General features: G+C 37.1%; 1 protein-coding gene across 2 annotated transcripts in view; it reads left to right on the top strand.

The window, feature by feature from the left end:
• TBCEL (tubulin folding cofactor E like) overlaps positions 1–16,957 on the top strand; it is a 28,697-nt gene extending 11,740 nt beyond the window's left edge. For both annotated transcript variants that reach the window (XM_072425486.1, XM_072425485.1), the window contains exons 3-8: positions 7,059–7,198; positions 9,441–9,622; positions 10,798–11,054; positions 12,120–12,246; positions 12,691–12,807; positions 14,616–16,957. In XM_072425486.1, the coding sequence (XP_072281587.1) occupies positions 7,059–7,198; positions 9,441–9,622; positions 10,798–11,054; positions 12,120–12,246; positions 12,691–12,807; positions 14,616–14,934 (1,142 nt within the window). In that variant the 3' untranslated portion in view covers positions 14,935–16,957. The remainder of the gene's footprint in view (positions 1–7,058; positions 7,199–9,440; positions 9,623–10,797; positions 11,055–12,119; positions 12,247–12,690; positions 12,808–14,615) is intronic.
• The last annotated feature ends 279 nt before the right edge of the window (positions 16,958–17,236 follow it).

The following is a 17,236-nucleotide window of genomic DNA, read 5'->3' as shown; positions in this document are numbered from 1 at the left end:
TACATTTGTTCATGTAGTCATTCCCGTAAGGGGGACCCCTAATCCAAGTAATAATTTTACTGGGGCCATGTATTCTAGTGACAAATGTCAAAGACAATTCCACTTCTTTTTCTAGAGATTTTCTGTTTCTTTTTGTTGGATTTCCAGATCAGTAAATTGATGGAAAATCTTCCCCATGAATTCAGCTAGGAAAAGAATGTTTCAGGTTTTTACCAGTAGTAGAAGAGTAGATAACATAAACTAAAACAAATAAAGTAATACATATACAGTTCAGCATACTGGGCTGTTAAAGCCTAACTAAACCCACAATACTCACTTGTCCTTGTTCTATTGCATGGCACTGCCATCTCCCTTATATTCTTTCTCCTTTTTTGGCCATCTTGATGGGCCAACTCGAGATGACGTAACTCCCATACAGATACGCAGGAGTAAAGCTGCACATGCGCAGTTCAGCTTTTTTCCAGAAACGTGGACGATCAGGCAGGTAAGACAGATTATTGCGGAAGGGTCATTGTCTGTCGCTTTCTGCAATAAAGACCCGCCTGCTCATGTATTCTTTAAAGTGGAACTTTATGTCACGGTATGTCTGCAAGGCACTATGGTCGACCCTCCGTGTCACCAGTTCAGTTGGCAGACATGCAGGGGACGCAGGGTCTAAGCAGCTGCCCGGTCTTCACCAGAGCCTCTAGTGGTGAGGATGTTATGCTGCTGGCAACTGCAAGATTGCGTCCCACATGCACAGGTGACTGCTGACAGGCAGGAACAAAGCGGGCTGCCAGATTAGACAAAAAAGTAGTCAGATAAGCCAAAGGTCAGGGCAAGCCGCTATCAGGATCAGTCAAAGGTCAAGCTGGAGTCAGTACACGATCAAATCAGGAACAGGAGACACAGACTGAAACAACAGGAACCTGGAAGCAGAGCCAAATGAATTCCTTGTTAAGGTAACTTTCCTCTTGCCAGTTTATTTCTTTTAAAGGAAAGTTCAGGTGTTCAGGTGCATCCTATCCTACCACCAGACATGGTGCTGGAGACGAGAGGTTGGTGGTGTTCACACCTCCACCAGCAGGGGGAGTGCGTCTGCGGCACACTCTGGTCCTCTGAGGTAATGGAGTGGCTGACTGGGAGTCACATGACCTGGACCAGGAAGTGAGCGGAGGAGGAGATCCCAGAGCAGGGTTGGTGCAAACAGCAGGGAGGGCAAGGTGGGTGACCCTAAAGGGGGCACAGATCCCCTGGTCCTGCGGTGATCTGTGTCACTTTAATTCTACTATAGGTGCCTAGGTTGCAAGTAATATTTAAGAAAGGTACATTTTGGTAAATTTGGTAAAATGTCTTACTGAAATGGGAGAAAGATTTGAAAATGATAATTACTAGCTAGTCCAGTGTATTTCAAGGTTAGGTATCCCAGCTTTGTTCTTACCCATTTTTAAGTGCAAGGAGACAGGATATGAACCCTGCATATCTGAATTTTTTTGTTTTATTTAGACCTAATGGGTTGCTTTCCAAAGTTGTTACTCATTATTAATTTGCTTAAGGGGTAAGGCAGTTTTCTGAAAACATTTCCTTACCCTTTTGCCTTTATCCCACTGAGTAGAATTAGCCCGCCCTCTTTAAAGCATTACTTTTACAGAGATTGTGTCATTCTTACAGGTGTATCCTTGTGTTGTCCTCTTTATATCGCCACCTGTTTGTACATAGAGGAATTACAGGAGACAAAATCGTAATGCAATTTTTTACGCAATAGTTTTCTTTAATGTGAAATAACAGTTGTCTGTCACCTGACAGCTCTGTTGGAGAATTTGGATTGGGCTGTTAGGAAATCTGTTTTAATCATTATTGTTCTTTTCCATAATACTTTATGCTCAAAGAAAAGCTCTGGCGTTGTTTCATATTTCATCTCAATTTTATTTTTTATTTCAATCTAAGATTGTTTGGATTGTTCCTGGACATGAAGATGCCTTTTAGTGTTCAGAGATAGCTTAACAGATGCAGTCGATAATTTTGAAACTGTTATGCTGATCCTTCTCGGTACAAATAAAATGAAAAATAAAGAAATGTTTTATATAATTTGTAGGACATGCCTTTGACCATTTTTATTTCAGTACCATTTAAGTCCCAGTCACTTTGTATATAGCTATATATTATATTGTATAAAGTTTCAGGACAAACCTAAACAATAGTTTGGTAGATATGAAGGAGTTTGAACAATCAAACTTAAAAATAAAGCTGGACACACAGTCCATATATTTGCAATCAGGCAGGTCTTTATTGCAGAAAGGAACAGGCAATGTCCCTTCTGCAGTAAATCACACTTACTTGCTTGATCACTGGCTTTTATTTAGAAAACATCAAGCTACCCATGCACCGCGATACGATACGATGTTGGAATTCACTGGGTTTACCCCAGGGGCTGCTGGGACTGAAATAACTCCCATATACATCCCAGCCCAGCCTATCAAGATAGGTGAAAATCAGAACTAGGAAGAGAAGAAGGAAGCAGGTGGAGGTGCAGGTGCCCACAATGGAAAAGGGACAATTGAGTGAATTTTAAAAATATGTGATCAGACATGTAAGATTATTTTATTGCGGAAGAGACATTTCCTGTCCCTTCTGCAACAAAGGAGTTGCCTAAATGCAAATGTTTTTGAAACTATGTATTAAAAATATACCTTCCATATAGAAAAATCAACACTTACAGTACAGCTAGTGTAAGCTCCTGAAACAATTATTTTGTAAACAATTTCTGTTTAAAATAAACACTTGTTTCGCCTTTTTTTTTTTTTTTTGATGCTTTTTAGTGGTGCTGATGCAACCTCTTTGCAACCCGTGGTGAGATCAGTGCTCCATGCCTGTACAATGGGTGCTAAAATAGCCATTTATTATGAACAAAGACATACATTAAACAATAAAAATACTCCTCTCCCATACAAGTACCTAATGAAAATAAAAATCACATAGTTTAAATATTGACAAATGTTACGAAACATTATAAGTCTTATATAGGATTTTAGTGGTTATACTTTAATAAAAACAGCTTCCTGTAATTACCTGTACAACAATGCAGAGTAAAAGGGCAGGCAGCTGAAGAAAAAGCCTAGCTCTGCTTACATAAACATGTTCTGAACATTCTATCAAGACGAAAAAGGACAGGGGAATGAGCAAATCATTCTTCCGCTGCTTCATTGCTCTTTCACCAGTCTAGGGGTGTGTTTGATCTGTTTGTTTTGCGGCAGTGTAGGTTGATCTGCTTTGCTGTTTGGCAAGGTTTAAGAGTGGCTGCACAAAACATACCAGATATGTATTTTACCTATGTTATTAGCCGCTTGTCTGGAGTTCAGCTATAAATTCAACAACTCTAAAGGCTTACCTGACTGCATATAAATAGAATGATGGTAACAATGTAGTTTTAGGTACACCTCATTGGGATAATACAATTGTACTGCAATAGTATTAGTTTTATCTTTTGTTTGTATAAATCCTGTATTGAAGTACCCAGCAGATGTCACTATATCACAAATTCTGGAAGGATAGGATGGGAGATTTTACCCTGTGAGTGTAGCCTGATGCTACAATTGTTTAAATTATATTCTTCTCATTAATCTACACTCTGTACACCATGATGACGATTTTGTAAATTTGTATTAAATATTATAATATAATAATATTTTTATACATTATATTATATTATAAATATATTTTTATATATTATACAATATAATTAATATATTGTATAATTTGTAAATTAAGAAAAAAATGAAAGGTCGGACTTCAGCATAACAAAATGTAAAAAAAGTTAAGAATGTCTGAATAATAAATAAATTATATAGTGTTATGTACAGTATATATACTCCCCAAAAATGTTTTTAAGTTCAGTGGTGGCAGCCCTTGTATTGTGACCCAACTTTTCAGTAACCACCCAAAAACAGCCGGTGGTGCACCCAGATAAAAAGGGGGTGGGGGGAGAACACTGATATATATATATATATATATATATATATATATATATATATATATATATATATATATATATATATATATATTATACACGCACACGAGACAGAGAAAAGTGTATGGCTGGTTTAGATAGCACTAGGGTACAATTTCTAAGCTTATTTACACTAAAATAGGTATGCTGATTCTGAAATGGCAGTTAGCTTTCCTCTATCGCGCCATTTTATCGCGTTTTTTTTTTTTTTGTACAGCTTATATTAAAGGGAATACTGTAGCGTAGATTTGTATAGGCTATTCATTTACACACAAGACAGTGTGGCTAGAGGTTGTGCACTTCTCTACGTAGTGAATAAGCAAAATTTATTTTTCTACTTACACACATATTTCCTTTCTCTCAGATCATGTCTGGCTCTGCTGTTTCTCGTCGTAAGTGCCTAAACAACCCTGATTCATTTTGTTACAGTGAGGGAAAGAAGTATTTGACCCCCTGCTGATTTTGTACGTTTGCCCTCTGACAAAGGAATGACCAGTCTATAATTGTAGTAGTAGGTTTATTGTAGGTGTGAGAAACAGAATAACAACAAAAGAACCCTTAAGAACCCAGTGCTCAAAAGTCAGAGCTTGATGTGCATTGTAATGAGTGAAATAAGTATTTGATCCCCTATCAACCAGCAAGGTTTCTGCCCCCCAGATGTCTTCACTGTATGCAGGTAATGAGCTGAGATTAGGAGCACCCCCTGTAAAGGGGTGCTTGTTACAGTACCTGTAAAAAAGACACCTGTCCACAGAAGCAATCAATCAATCAGATTCCAAACTAGCCACCATGGCCAAGACCAAAGAGCTGTCCAAAGATATCAGGGACAAGATTGTAGACCTACACAAGGCTGGACTGCACTACAAGACTATCACCAACCAGCTTAGTGAGAAGGTGACAACAGTTGGCACGATAACTTGCAAATTGAAGAAACAAAAAAATGAGGATCTCCCTCGGTCTGGGCCTCCATGTGGCCTTGCCAGTCTCCAGACCTTAATCCCATAGAAAATCTGTGGAGGGAGCAGAAGTTTGGAGTTGCCAAACATCAACCTCAAAACCTTACTGATTTGGAGAGGATCTTCAAACAGGAGTGGGACAAAATCTCTCCTGAAATGTGTGCAAACCTGATGGGCAACTACAAGAAACGTCTTACCTCTGTGATTGCCAATAAGGGGTTTGCCAACAAGTACTAAGTTTACTTTTGCGAAGGGATCAAATACCTATTTATCTCATTACAATGCACATCAAGCTCTGACTTTTAAACCTTGGGTTTTTGAGGGTACTTTTGCGGGTTTTCTGGCTCTCACACCTACAATAAACCTACCATCATAATTATTGACTGGTCATGTCTTTGTCAGAGGGCAAACGTACAAAATCAGCAAGGGATCAAATACTTCTTTCCCTCACTGACTGAGAATGGTGAAACTGCCACAGATATACAAAGAGCGAATATCAGCACATTCGTAGCGCAAGCCTATTTGGCATGTTTCAAAGTTAAACTTGGTGATCAAGATAAGTCTTGGGCCCCTCATAAGGTGTGCAAACAGTGTGTTGAGGGTTTACGGATGTGGACAAAGGGAACACGTGATAAGATACCATTTAGTATACCTATGGTTTGGCAAGAGATCATTTTAGTGACTAATTTATGTTTAGTGAAAATTTCAGGATATAACAAGAAAAATAAATGTAACATAGAGTATCCTAGTCTACCATCGGCTTTACACCCAGTGGCTCATTCAGATGAAATTCCAGTGCTGGTTTTCGTTATACTACCCTCTCTTGAAGAACATGATTATGGTGATAAACTAGGTGACAACAATTCTAAAGAATTTGAAATTGAAGAAGACTCTGTAAGGGATTTGATCAGCATGAGTTGAGTGATTTGGGACTATTGAAGAAGGCTTCAGAACTCCTAGCATCAGTGAGGAAAAACTTACTTGAAAAAGGAACAAAGTTATCGTACTTTCGAACCAGAGAAATTGCATTTCTGCAGTACTTTCTAACTTCCCGGAAAACCTTGGTGCAGTTCGTGATGAGGTGAATTATTCCACCAAGATTTGAAGGTCATGGAAGGATGGTATCAGGGTAGATGGGGTGAACATATGATGGCTGACTAGTGTTGGAGCATTCGGCGGGTTTGTCCTAACACTGAACACTCCAGGAAAAGCTATAGGCATACATTTTTACCTTAACCGCTTACCTGAAAACTTTTCAAATGTTTTACTTTAAAAAAATGTCCTAGAGTAACAATAAATCCTTTTATTGAACAAAAGAAATGTATATAAACAGTACATTCAAGTTATTATTTCATTATTTTTTCATTGTATGTAAAATTTGTATGTTTTTTTGACAAAAATAGAGGGTACCCTGTATCGTAAAAACTGGATGTGATAGCAAAAACTGGGGTCATTTCTGGATTTACCACCCAAAAATTAGTAAAAAACAATTGTAAGATGTAACTCAACAAAAAATGCGTTTCCCAGTGTAGTACATAGCAGTATTCTCCTCAAACACTTGGGAAAAGGGATAAAGGACCTAGGTAAGGCTGCAGTTAAGTGATGTACTGCAGATTTGCTGATTTCTAGTTGAAATCCAGGTCCGGAGTGTCTTGAAAGTGGTAGACTAAACATTCCATCCCTCTTCCAAGCCAAAAAATTGGAAGTGGTATTTGGAGCACCTGTCTGATTTTAATAAAAGAGAATTGCATTGGAAGCGGAGGGTATATGTATTGTATGTAGACTGTGCAAAGCCTGTGTTAAAGGAAGTGGATTCTTCCTATAGTTCTTTGCTGCTGGTCTGAAATGATTTAAATGAGGTTCCTGTATAAGTTGCAGATCTCTGTGATATACTTCACCTTCTTCGTGACATTTTAGGGTAGAGCATCAATAAAAATTAAATCATGTTAATTAGATATGGTTGATGTACTTTGTTTTACACATTTTTAATATAGAATATCTATAATGTGTAATAAAGTCAAATGTTTTGATCACATAAAAAACTGTGGTTATCTGTCAACCATCTTTAGGCCAAAGTTTTGCAAAATAAAACAATTAATTGCAATTTTGTGTTTTAGACCGCTTGAACCTCCCCAGTATCTTGGTATTGAACAACTGTGGAATCAGCTATGCTGGAGAAGAGAATGAGATTGCTGCCTTTTGTTCCCATGTGTCAGAATTAGACCTGTCTGTTAACCAGCTTGATAGCTGGCAAGAGGTAAGAGTAATCTACAAACTGAACTACAGAATAAAAAACTACCTGAAAATGTCTGCAGACAACATCACAACTCTGAAACATTGGATGTCTGGTAATGGGACTCAGCTATTCATGTATTATGCAGAAAAAGTGCTGACCTAATGCACAGGAAGTGTGAAGTACAGGCCATGTAAATCTTGTTACAAAGACATTACACACATGTTATCAAACTAACCCAGAGAAATGCATGGCATATTAATGCTAGCAATTGGTTACATTTCAAGTTGAGGTCAACTCAAATGTAATAAACATATTTGATGGTATCTTTAAAATGAAAAGGTTTTATAATGTTACAAATTCACTTGTCTTACAATGGATAAAAAGCACAATTGTGTGATATAAAACATTGTGTGTAAAAAGAATGTCTGTCTGTGACTACACCACCCAGCTCTACATCATTTTCCCATCTACAGGGTGGCTTAGAGAATACAATACTAAAATGTCCTGAATAAAAAAAATGTTGAAATTATTTTTTACCTAAATCTATTTTTAACTTCTGGATTGTTTGGAGAAGGTTTAAAACTTGTGCCAGAACAACAAAAACTAAGATTCCCATCCCATCCTAATCATGTGCTCTATTGGTATCTGTGACACTGCTCTCTCTTGGTTTGCTTCCTATCTGTCTGACCGCTCCTTTCAAGTTCCTTTTAATGGTAATTCCTCCTCTTCTACTCTCCTCCCTGTTGGTGTTCCCCAAGGGTCAGTCCTTGGACTGGTTCTCTTTTCTCTGTACACCTCCTCTCTCAGTAGTCTCATAGTCTCCTTTGGCTTACAGTACCATCTGTATGCTGATGACAGTCAAATCTATCTGTCCACCCCTGATTTGTCTCCCTCCCTCAGGATAAGGTCTCATGCTGCCTGTCAGCCATATCATCATGGATGTCTGATTGATTTCTGAAACTCAACCTGGATAAAACAGAACTCATCACCCCCCCCCCCCCCCCAAAAAAAAAAAAAAATTCCAAATCTCCCCCTGACATATTTCTACCTGTTAACAACACTGTTATTCGTCCCTCCCCTCAGACATGTTGTCTTGGCGTCACCTTTGTTTCTGCCCTCTCATTTACCTCCCATAGTCAGAACATTTCCAGGTTTTGCCACTTTCACCTGCACAACATCTCCAAAATCCACCCCTACCTGTCCCTCTTCTGACCTGGTAGAAAAATACTCCGCTAGCCGTTGTCTTCGCTCCTCCAATGACCTAATAATGACTTCCTCACTCATAACCTTGTCACTTGCACGGCTCTAAGATTTTTCTATAGCTGCTCTGGACTTGCCTACCCATCTTCTGTCTCCTAAACCCTCACTACTTCCAGCCACTCCACATCTCCTCTCCTATTGTGTGATACTTCACCTCTCCTAGATTGTAAGCTCTTCTGGGCAGGGTCCTCCCTTCCTCCTGTGTCACAGTCTGTAGGTGTCTGTCATCTGTCAGTCTGTCTGTCACCTTCCATACTCTTTCATTAACCTCTGTGGCGGTAACCCCGAGTGTGACTCGGGGTAAAAAAAACATGCTGAAAGTGGTAACCCCGAGTGTAGCTAAAAACATAAAAAAAACACTTGCCCTGTCCAGTCGGCGTCTTCTGGCATCCTGCCTGTCAGATCCCATCCTTGGGTCGCGTCCTCTTCTGATCTTCCGCCGGCGAGTGCACTGACGTTCCTGGGAGTTCCCGGTGACGTTGGTAGGTGCGGCGGGAAATTCAACTTATTTTGTATTGGGTTCAATTCAAAATAACTGTATTGAATCCAATACAAAGTAATCATTTTATTATATATATATATATATATATATATATATATATATATATATTATATGCTACTGTACAGTTATAATACAGGTTTCAGTATTTTTCACCCTTGTTTTAACAGATTTTTGTGGGGTTTTTTTTTATTTAAAGTTTTATTATTAAATTTATTAAATATTGGACATATGTTGGTGAGTTAGGCCTAAGAATTAGGGGCCTACAATGTAAAATAAATTTCTATGCAAAACAATGTACCGCTTTTGGCATAAAAATACTGGCATAATTAGACCGCCAGGGAGGTTATTATATATATTTAATAGATTATCATATATTTAAATTTAAGTCTCTGATTTTCTAAAATAAAAAGTACATTTTTGGGTGGGGTTAAGTGTATGCAGCAATTTTGTTACAGCATTATACCATCATTTATTCTCTTGCTTCTTTGCTTGTACTTACAGGTCAGCAAGATAGTAGCTAACGTGCCTCAGCTGCAGTTCTTGAATTTGAGTTCTAACCCCTTGTACATGTCTGTGTTGGGACGTGAGTGTGCTGGATCATTTTCTGGTGTCAGAAAACTTGTTCTGAATAATTGCAAGGTTTCCTGGGAAACAGTCCATACTCTGCTGTTGGAACTGCCATAGTAAGTATGATGGTGTTTTATTTAATTTTTTAAGTGGTATCATTTGTAAATTGATATTGAAGTGTTCGGTATAACAGTCTTAGCCCGCGTTCACTCGCCACATTTTTGTAATTGGAAACGGCATCCCGCTGCACTCATCACCCTTCACTTCTATTGTGTTTGTTCTTCTTCTGTTGTTCATGGATCTGCCAGGAAGAATCCATGAATAATGTTGGTGGGCAGCTGCTGTACACGTTAGATTCTCGTCCAAGATGAGCCTTGAAGTCACGTCATCTGATGTTTTGTTTAGCCTTACAGGCCAGCTCAGTCTAGTACTTAAATTTTAGCTTAAAGCAGATTTTTAGGCTTCCTAAAGTACCATTCACACCTTCACCATCTGGTGAATTATGCAAGACAGCCTTTTTGAATAGACAGCCAACACAATAGAAAATAGAAGATGTAGTCAACAGCTCAAAGTAGCCACTATGTTGTCTTGAGAAAGGGACCCTGCACAACCCCGAAACTTTGACTTTTTAATATGTTGCGGCTTTTACAATAAAGCAAGAATGCTGTACTTTGGAGTGCTGGTGACTTTGTCTTCTAGTTCTGCATGGTGCTATCCATTGTTGTCATTTCAAGCACCCTTCTTCTATTACAAGGTCTGTTGCTTTAAATAGTGCATTCCTATCGAAGTCAACACAGTAGAACTTGCAAGAAAAGTGCGATTCAGAATATATAACTTGCCAAAGCATGTGATGCCCCACATTAGTGTTTTAAGATATATATTAGGCCATATATGAGAGTGGGAAAAGCTGAGGGAAAAAAGAAGCGAGGGGGTTAGTAAAATTTTCATCTATTGTCAACATCTGTGATTCTTCCATTTTTCATACCAAGGCTTTATATGCATGTCAGAAATTATTTCCTCATCTGTGGTAAAAAAAAAGTAATATGGGGTATGAATCTAAATATCGTTTTTACATGTGTTGGAAAACAAAATCTTTAAACGGTTATAATAAAAAATCTAGAAATGTGACACTGTGAAGCGTTCACTTTAATTAGGTTATCACTTTTATTATTTAGTAATTGTCAAAATAGTAAAAAATTTTGTGACACAATATAAGTTGCATAGAATGTAGATCCATGTATCTTCTTTAAAATATTGACAAAACATCTATGGGCCTTTTTTTCTTTTCCAGCCTGGAGGAACTGTTCTTGTGCCTTAATGACTATGACACCATAGTGAATTCACCCGTTTGTTTTCGTTCATTGAAGCTTCTTCATATAACAGATAACAATCTCCAGGAGTGGTCTGACATTTGTAAATTAGGCATGATGTTTCCATGTCTTCATACTCTTGTCCTTGCAAATAACAATATATTGACAATTGGGGAGTCTGAAGAATCCTTGTCACGCTTGTTTCCAAATCTGTGTTCAATAAGCCTTCACAAATCAGGTAACCTTTTGATGTACAAGTTTCATTCTTTTTTTGGTGACTTTTTTCTTATGGGAAAAGCCTAGATCACGTCAGTTGCTTCTCCCTAAAGATCTCCTCTACAGTTCAATTGCCAATAACAAGGTGATTTATACTAGTCATGGGAATCCTCAGGGATTTTGTTATTATGCTTGTGTGTGTTTGCATATGGATATATAAAGTATATACACACAACTAATTATACATCACCATTTAAAAAAAAAATGTTGAAAGGCCTAAATATATGAAGGGTATTCAAAAAGTTTCTCTATCAAGAATTTTAAACAATTTACATCACTTTTCTACATAATCACATTTTTTTGCAATGCATTTTCCTGGCATCGTACTAACTTTTTAATGCCATCAGCATAATTGCTTTGGGTTGAGAGCGTAGCCACTGATGCACTGATGCTTTCTTATCATTATCACATGAAAATCTTCTTGCCTTTAGATTTCTTTGAGCAGTCCAAAAGGGTGGAAATAGATGGCGATAAATCCTAAATTAAGCTGGGTGTTCCATAACCTCCCACTTTAATTGTCTCAGGGTTTCCAATGTGTAGGCCGTGGGGGCAGTATTGTCATGCAACAACACAAAAAGCATATGAAAGAATGCTGTTGCTTGTTGGTGTAAATTGTAAATTTTGCAGCCATCATTACCACAACTTGACAACTCCTATACTAAACTGCAGGGTCAGTTGGTTTGCCAGACAGACTAGTCACATTCTCAGACACTCTCAGACACAAACAATTACTACTTCTTCCTGTCCTCACTATTTTCAATGAAAATATATAAGTGCGGAAACTTTTTGAAGACCCATCTGTATTAACTTTGCATCTTTTTAACCACTAAAAGTGGGTAAGATGCATGAATAGCAGTTTTGAAAAAAAATGTGTCTACTATATTTCGTACAGCAGAAGGAAATCTTTTTATGATATATTTTATGTGTGACAATACAAAAAAAATGCTTCTAAATCCCCCAATGTGAAAACAAAGAAATGTTTGCATTCCTAGTATGGGTTAACAAGCCTTTCTGTTCTCTTTTGCAGGTCTTAGTTCCTGGGAAGACATTGAAAAGTTAAATGCTTTTCCCAAACTAGAAGAAGTCAGGTTATTAGGCATTCCTCTAGTAGAGCCTTACAGCACAGAAGAACGAAGGAAGTTAATGGTTGCAAGGTATGTCTTTAAGCAGCCTTTTAATTTTTTAGCTAGATTGGGCACCAAAATAATTCTTACTTTTTCCTAATTTATTCATGCAAAGATTTTAAAATAAACTTGAAATTGTATGTGTGATTCTGCACTTTTTCTTGCGTTCCGAATAAACCTGCATCTGCAAATTTGACAGAAGACAGTAGTGAGTGGTACTACGGTAGTACTGGCTCACTGCTGCCCCCATTTTATGTTTCTAAGAGGCAGCTGTTCCCTGGCATGAAGAAGTGGTAAATGTACCGCAAGCTCAAGGCCAGTGTGAACACAGCCTTAACATGATATGCAGCTTGTCCACACATATTTGTGTGTATATGTTTGAGGCATTCTTTATAAATCTAAAAAACTGAGGATATACTGGCTCTAGTGCATAGATGACCAAGCTAATTTTGTTTCTGTTATATGAACTTTTAGATTACCGTCTGTTTCTAAACTGAATGGCAGCGTTGTCACAGAAGGTGAAAGAGAAGACTCTGAGAGATTCTTTCTCCGTTACTATATGAATTTCCCAAAGGAAGAGGTACCTTTAAGGTGAGACTAAAGACAGAGCTGAGGAAGGTCTTGCGTACTGATACAATATACTTTTTTCAGAACAAGTTTAAAGTGTATACAAACAAGTCCTCTGTTGGCCCTGTGCTAGAACAGTGACTATTGTTCACCTCCGGCTTGAATGTCTGTTAAGGTTTAAGTCAGATCTAGAAGACTTGCCCTGAGCAACAGCTGTGTCACTGAAGTTAAGTAAATGTTAATTTTTATGAAAACATCTGTATATAGTTTTAAATTATTTTGTTTTATAGCATTAAACTAATTTTAGCATTAATTTTACAACTCACAATTGGTATTAAATATGTCCTAAAGTGGACATTAATTCTGCGACAGGAAGACTTTTTTTATGCAATAAACATTTCTTACCTACACATTTGTTTAGATTGTACACTGTGCTGAGCATGTGCAGCTTAGTGTCCAGACTCAGCGTTCCTTGGATCTAGAATAAACTCCTTATGTGCATGCAAAATTATGGTGTCTGAAGACACTGTACGTGGAAGAAAAATGGGCAAAGAGGCTGATGCTCCAATGGCATTCTGCTTTAATTTTAACAAAATATTTCACAAAAAAAGTGTGTATTGTGCTTTTCATAAAGATACTTGCCAGACAGTATTATTAGTAACATTTTGCATTTCCTGCAAGGTCTGTATTTTTTAGTATGGCATCATCCACTGCAAAAAATTTGAACACCAATAGGGATAGAAATAGATAATGCTTACTTTTCCCCCCAGCCTTTGTAGTTCAGGGAATGACCTCATCATCCTGCAGAAAAGAAAGTAGAGAATATTGAATACTGAAATTCTTGCAAGAACTTGCTGCAGCACAGTGCCTAATCCTCTTTTTAGCACAATTTTACCTACCTAACATTTTCCTGTATTTCCCAGGATCAGATATTTACAATTCCGCATTAAAATTGTAGGCAATATTATCTATAAAATCTGCTATGAAAAATAAAGAGGTACAAACTGAAGACTGCTAAGTTTAGATAAAGACCTGAGGTTCAGTGATTGAAAGCAAGCAAAGGAATTTTCACTATCTTTTAGAGACCTACAAAACGTCAGGGAGGAGGAAGACTTCTATCTTCAATGGAAATCATTTTATTGAGCTTTTAAAATGAAATACTGTAATGAAGATTCAGATTCTTTCACTGATTCATTAGATAGTTATCACTTATAGGCAGCAAATAACTTAAAACTTTGAGACTCGGCTAAGAGACCAACCTCTCTGCTGTCAATGAATCCTTTGTCCATAGCTTTCCATCTGTGCAATGTGAAAAAGAGACACTGATAGGTCTTGTGCAGCAATTAATGGTTGAGTCTTTCCAGTTCATAGCGCCAGTATGCTATTCCAAACTGCTGCGCCTCATGTTACAAGTGACTGGGTCATTCTTTCCTGTGAATCATCATGTTTCTGACTTACTCAGTCCTGGATCTCTTTTGTGTTAACTTTATGTTCAACCCTCCCAAGAAATTTCTATATGCCTTCATGGGTGACATACTGTATTGTTTATTAAACTCGAAAATCGTTAAGCAAAATATGTTCCAGCTTCAGGTTTAAAAGTAATTTTACCAGCTTGTATTATAGCATGTAAATAAAAATAAATCTGTATTAAAAAAAAGTGTTCAAATTTATGCAAAAATATACTTGTTTGTAATATAAAATGTAGTGTATAACTTTTTATATCTGAGAATTTCACTCTCCCAAGCTAATTCTTAGAAGTTGATCATGATCAAACTGATGTCTTTGTAACATAATAAGGCTTCTAAATCCTTTTTTTGTTTTTTTTCCCATAGGTATCAAGAGTTAGTTACAAAGTATGGTAAGTTGGAGCCACTTGCAGAGGTGGATCTCCGACCACAGGACCACGCCAGTGTTGACATTCACTATGAGGAGAAAATCCAAACAATAAGTGTTCGCCTTGATAAAACCGTTGCTGAATTCAAGAAGCAACTTAAAACGTTAGTACAGTTGTCCACAAACAATATGCGACTCTTTTACCTGGCTCATGAAGCTCCATTTGGACCTGAAGAGATGAAATTCAGCACACGAGCCTTGCATTCATATAATGTCCAAGATGGAGACAAATTTTATGTAGAACCGAAGGTCAAATGACCTTTAGCGATATGTAAATGTGTACATATATATATGTATTTACAGATTTTGTATTTTACGTGTCTTTTAAGTTATTTAATTTTTTAAGCAATTCATTAATGAAAAGCTATGCACTGGAGCGTCTTCATGTAGCAGTTAGTAAGACATATGCTAATGGTGGCACTCCTAGAGCACTTTGAGTTTGTGAAAGCATTATATTTACCATGTATCTTTATTCCATATTTTATGAAGAATTTAAATTATATGGGAATACCACTCAAAACTAATTAAGGGCTCGGTTACTAGGGGACCTTGCAGACCAAATTATTCCTACCTCTGTAACCCAGATGAAAACACCTACCTCAGTTTACTCCCATGTCTGGTCTACTTCCTGTGTACAGTAAGCCTGGTTTATAATAAGTTAATCGGGAACTGGAACCGTTGGTCATAAAACTTAAGGTTTGATACTTCCATGCTGTCTTTACTATAACTATTTGAAAATCAAATTAAATTCAAATGAGTCTGTAAAAATGTCACTAATGTAGGGAACAGACCAGGTTATTAGATCAAAAATTAGTGTCATAAACCTCAATGTATAACAATAAAAGCACAATAGCAATCCAAAATAATAACAAAATGACACAATCCCAAGTGAGGCATTTGCCAAAATAGTAAGTTCTATAAGGCAGAGGCAAAAAGAGGACATGGAAATGGCTGGGATGTGAAAATGCTGTGAGGGAAGTGAGGTTACCAAATTGTGGAAGCTTTATAGTGGGGCAGTCCAACTTTAGTCCTCGAGGGCCAGGATCTGTACACATTTTTAGTATTTCTCCAACACAAATCGGTATATTTATTAAGGTGTGGCTCACAAAGAGTCACAAATTCCTGATCTCTATGTGGCAGTCAAGAACTAGGTTTAGACATCCCTGCTTTAAAGGATTGCTCAATATGGAAAGAGTCATACATACTAAAACATACTGTATTGCAAAAAAAAAAATGGATTGTTAATTTACTTTAAACATTTATATATTTTTAAACAGATTTTTTTTTATATTTTTTGTGTTACTATTTAAATAAATTCTTTGTTTTACAAATAAACACGTTCATGGGTTTTCCAAAGGCAGTACACACTAGTCGCTTTTTCCTTTGAGACAATCTGTATACATTGTACAGGGAAGAAACAACAAATGGGTCATTCCTGTGACTCAAAAACTGAGCTTCAGTTTTTAAGCTCTGTAAACAGGTCTTTGTTTTAGCAAAGCTAAAGCTAAACCTAGTGTGGTATATGTGAAAAAGAACTTCACTTGCTGGTTTGAAATTGTAAATAAATTATCTTCATATATAGTATTTACCAGTGTAAAAAAAAATGTTTCCTTTTTAATCATCCCTTGTATACTTATATATATAAGTGTACCATGTTGTCACTTTGACCAATGTAAAGGGCTGGTCAGGTTGAACAACAAGTGAAAGTGAACCTGATGATTTTGCAACTTTAAACCAACCTGCCAAAGCAGCCTTCTCACCTAAATCCCCCTCCATAGGAGCACATACTTCTCTTCCCTCAACCCTTTCCCAGCACCCAAGAACAAATATTCCACTTTTTAGCATAGAAAAGCATGTCACTAACCTGCTACAATCTTGGTGATTTGCTTAGTATTTTTTTCCTCCTAATTTATGGTAGATGAACAAAGTGGCAGGGAGTGGAAAAAAAATGGTTATGCCCTGGTGGGGTGGGGCCATTAAAAGTAAGTTTTTTCACCTTGGGTGAAGAATACCTTTGCTTTAAGGCTATGGACATAAATATAATCTTCAGTGTTTCCTAATTGCTGCCATTAAAAGCTCAATTATTAGTTTTGAGTGGAATTCTGTTAATACAAATCTCCCTCCTACACAAAGCAAAATACAACTAGTGACATTTGTTTTAATGTATATCCTCTTTAAAAACAATAGATATTGCACCGACAAGCATCTTCTTAGCAGGCCAGTCTTTTGGATTGTCCATTCAAATCACTGATGATATCTTGCAATAAATTGCACCAAGACATTTTGTGGCAATGTAGTTTTCTCTGTGTATATTTTCCCTAAAGCGGGAAAAATAATTTTTGCCTTTTCAGTATAGCCTGAAGTTACTTCTTTTGTTACAGGTAATCTTCAGGTCACTGATACAGAAGAATAAGAAAAAGAGGGGGATTTGAGGCTTACAAAATAATTATGTATTGATAATTGAGTAATTCATAAATAATTACATTGCAATCACGTTTTATATCATCAATTCCATTGTATTAGCACGGAGTTGAGATATTCATGCTAGACAATATTCTGT

Source organism: Pyxicephalus adspersus, chromosome 11 (assembly GCF_032062135.1).
Source record: "Pyxicephalus adspersus chromosome 11, UCB_Pads_2.0, whole genome shotgun sequence".
Classification (NCBI taxonomy): domain Eukaryota; kingdom Metazoa; phylum Chordata; class Amphibia; order Anura; family Pyxicephalidae; genus Pyxicephalus; species Pyxicephalus adspersus.
The sequence above is the reverse complement of the archived record's forward strand: the minus strand, read 5'-3'. Positions and strand labels throughout refer to the sequence as shown.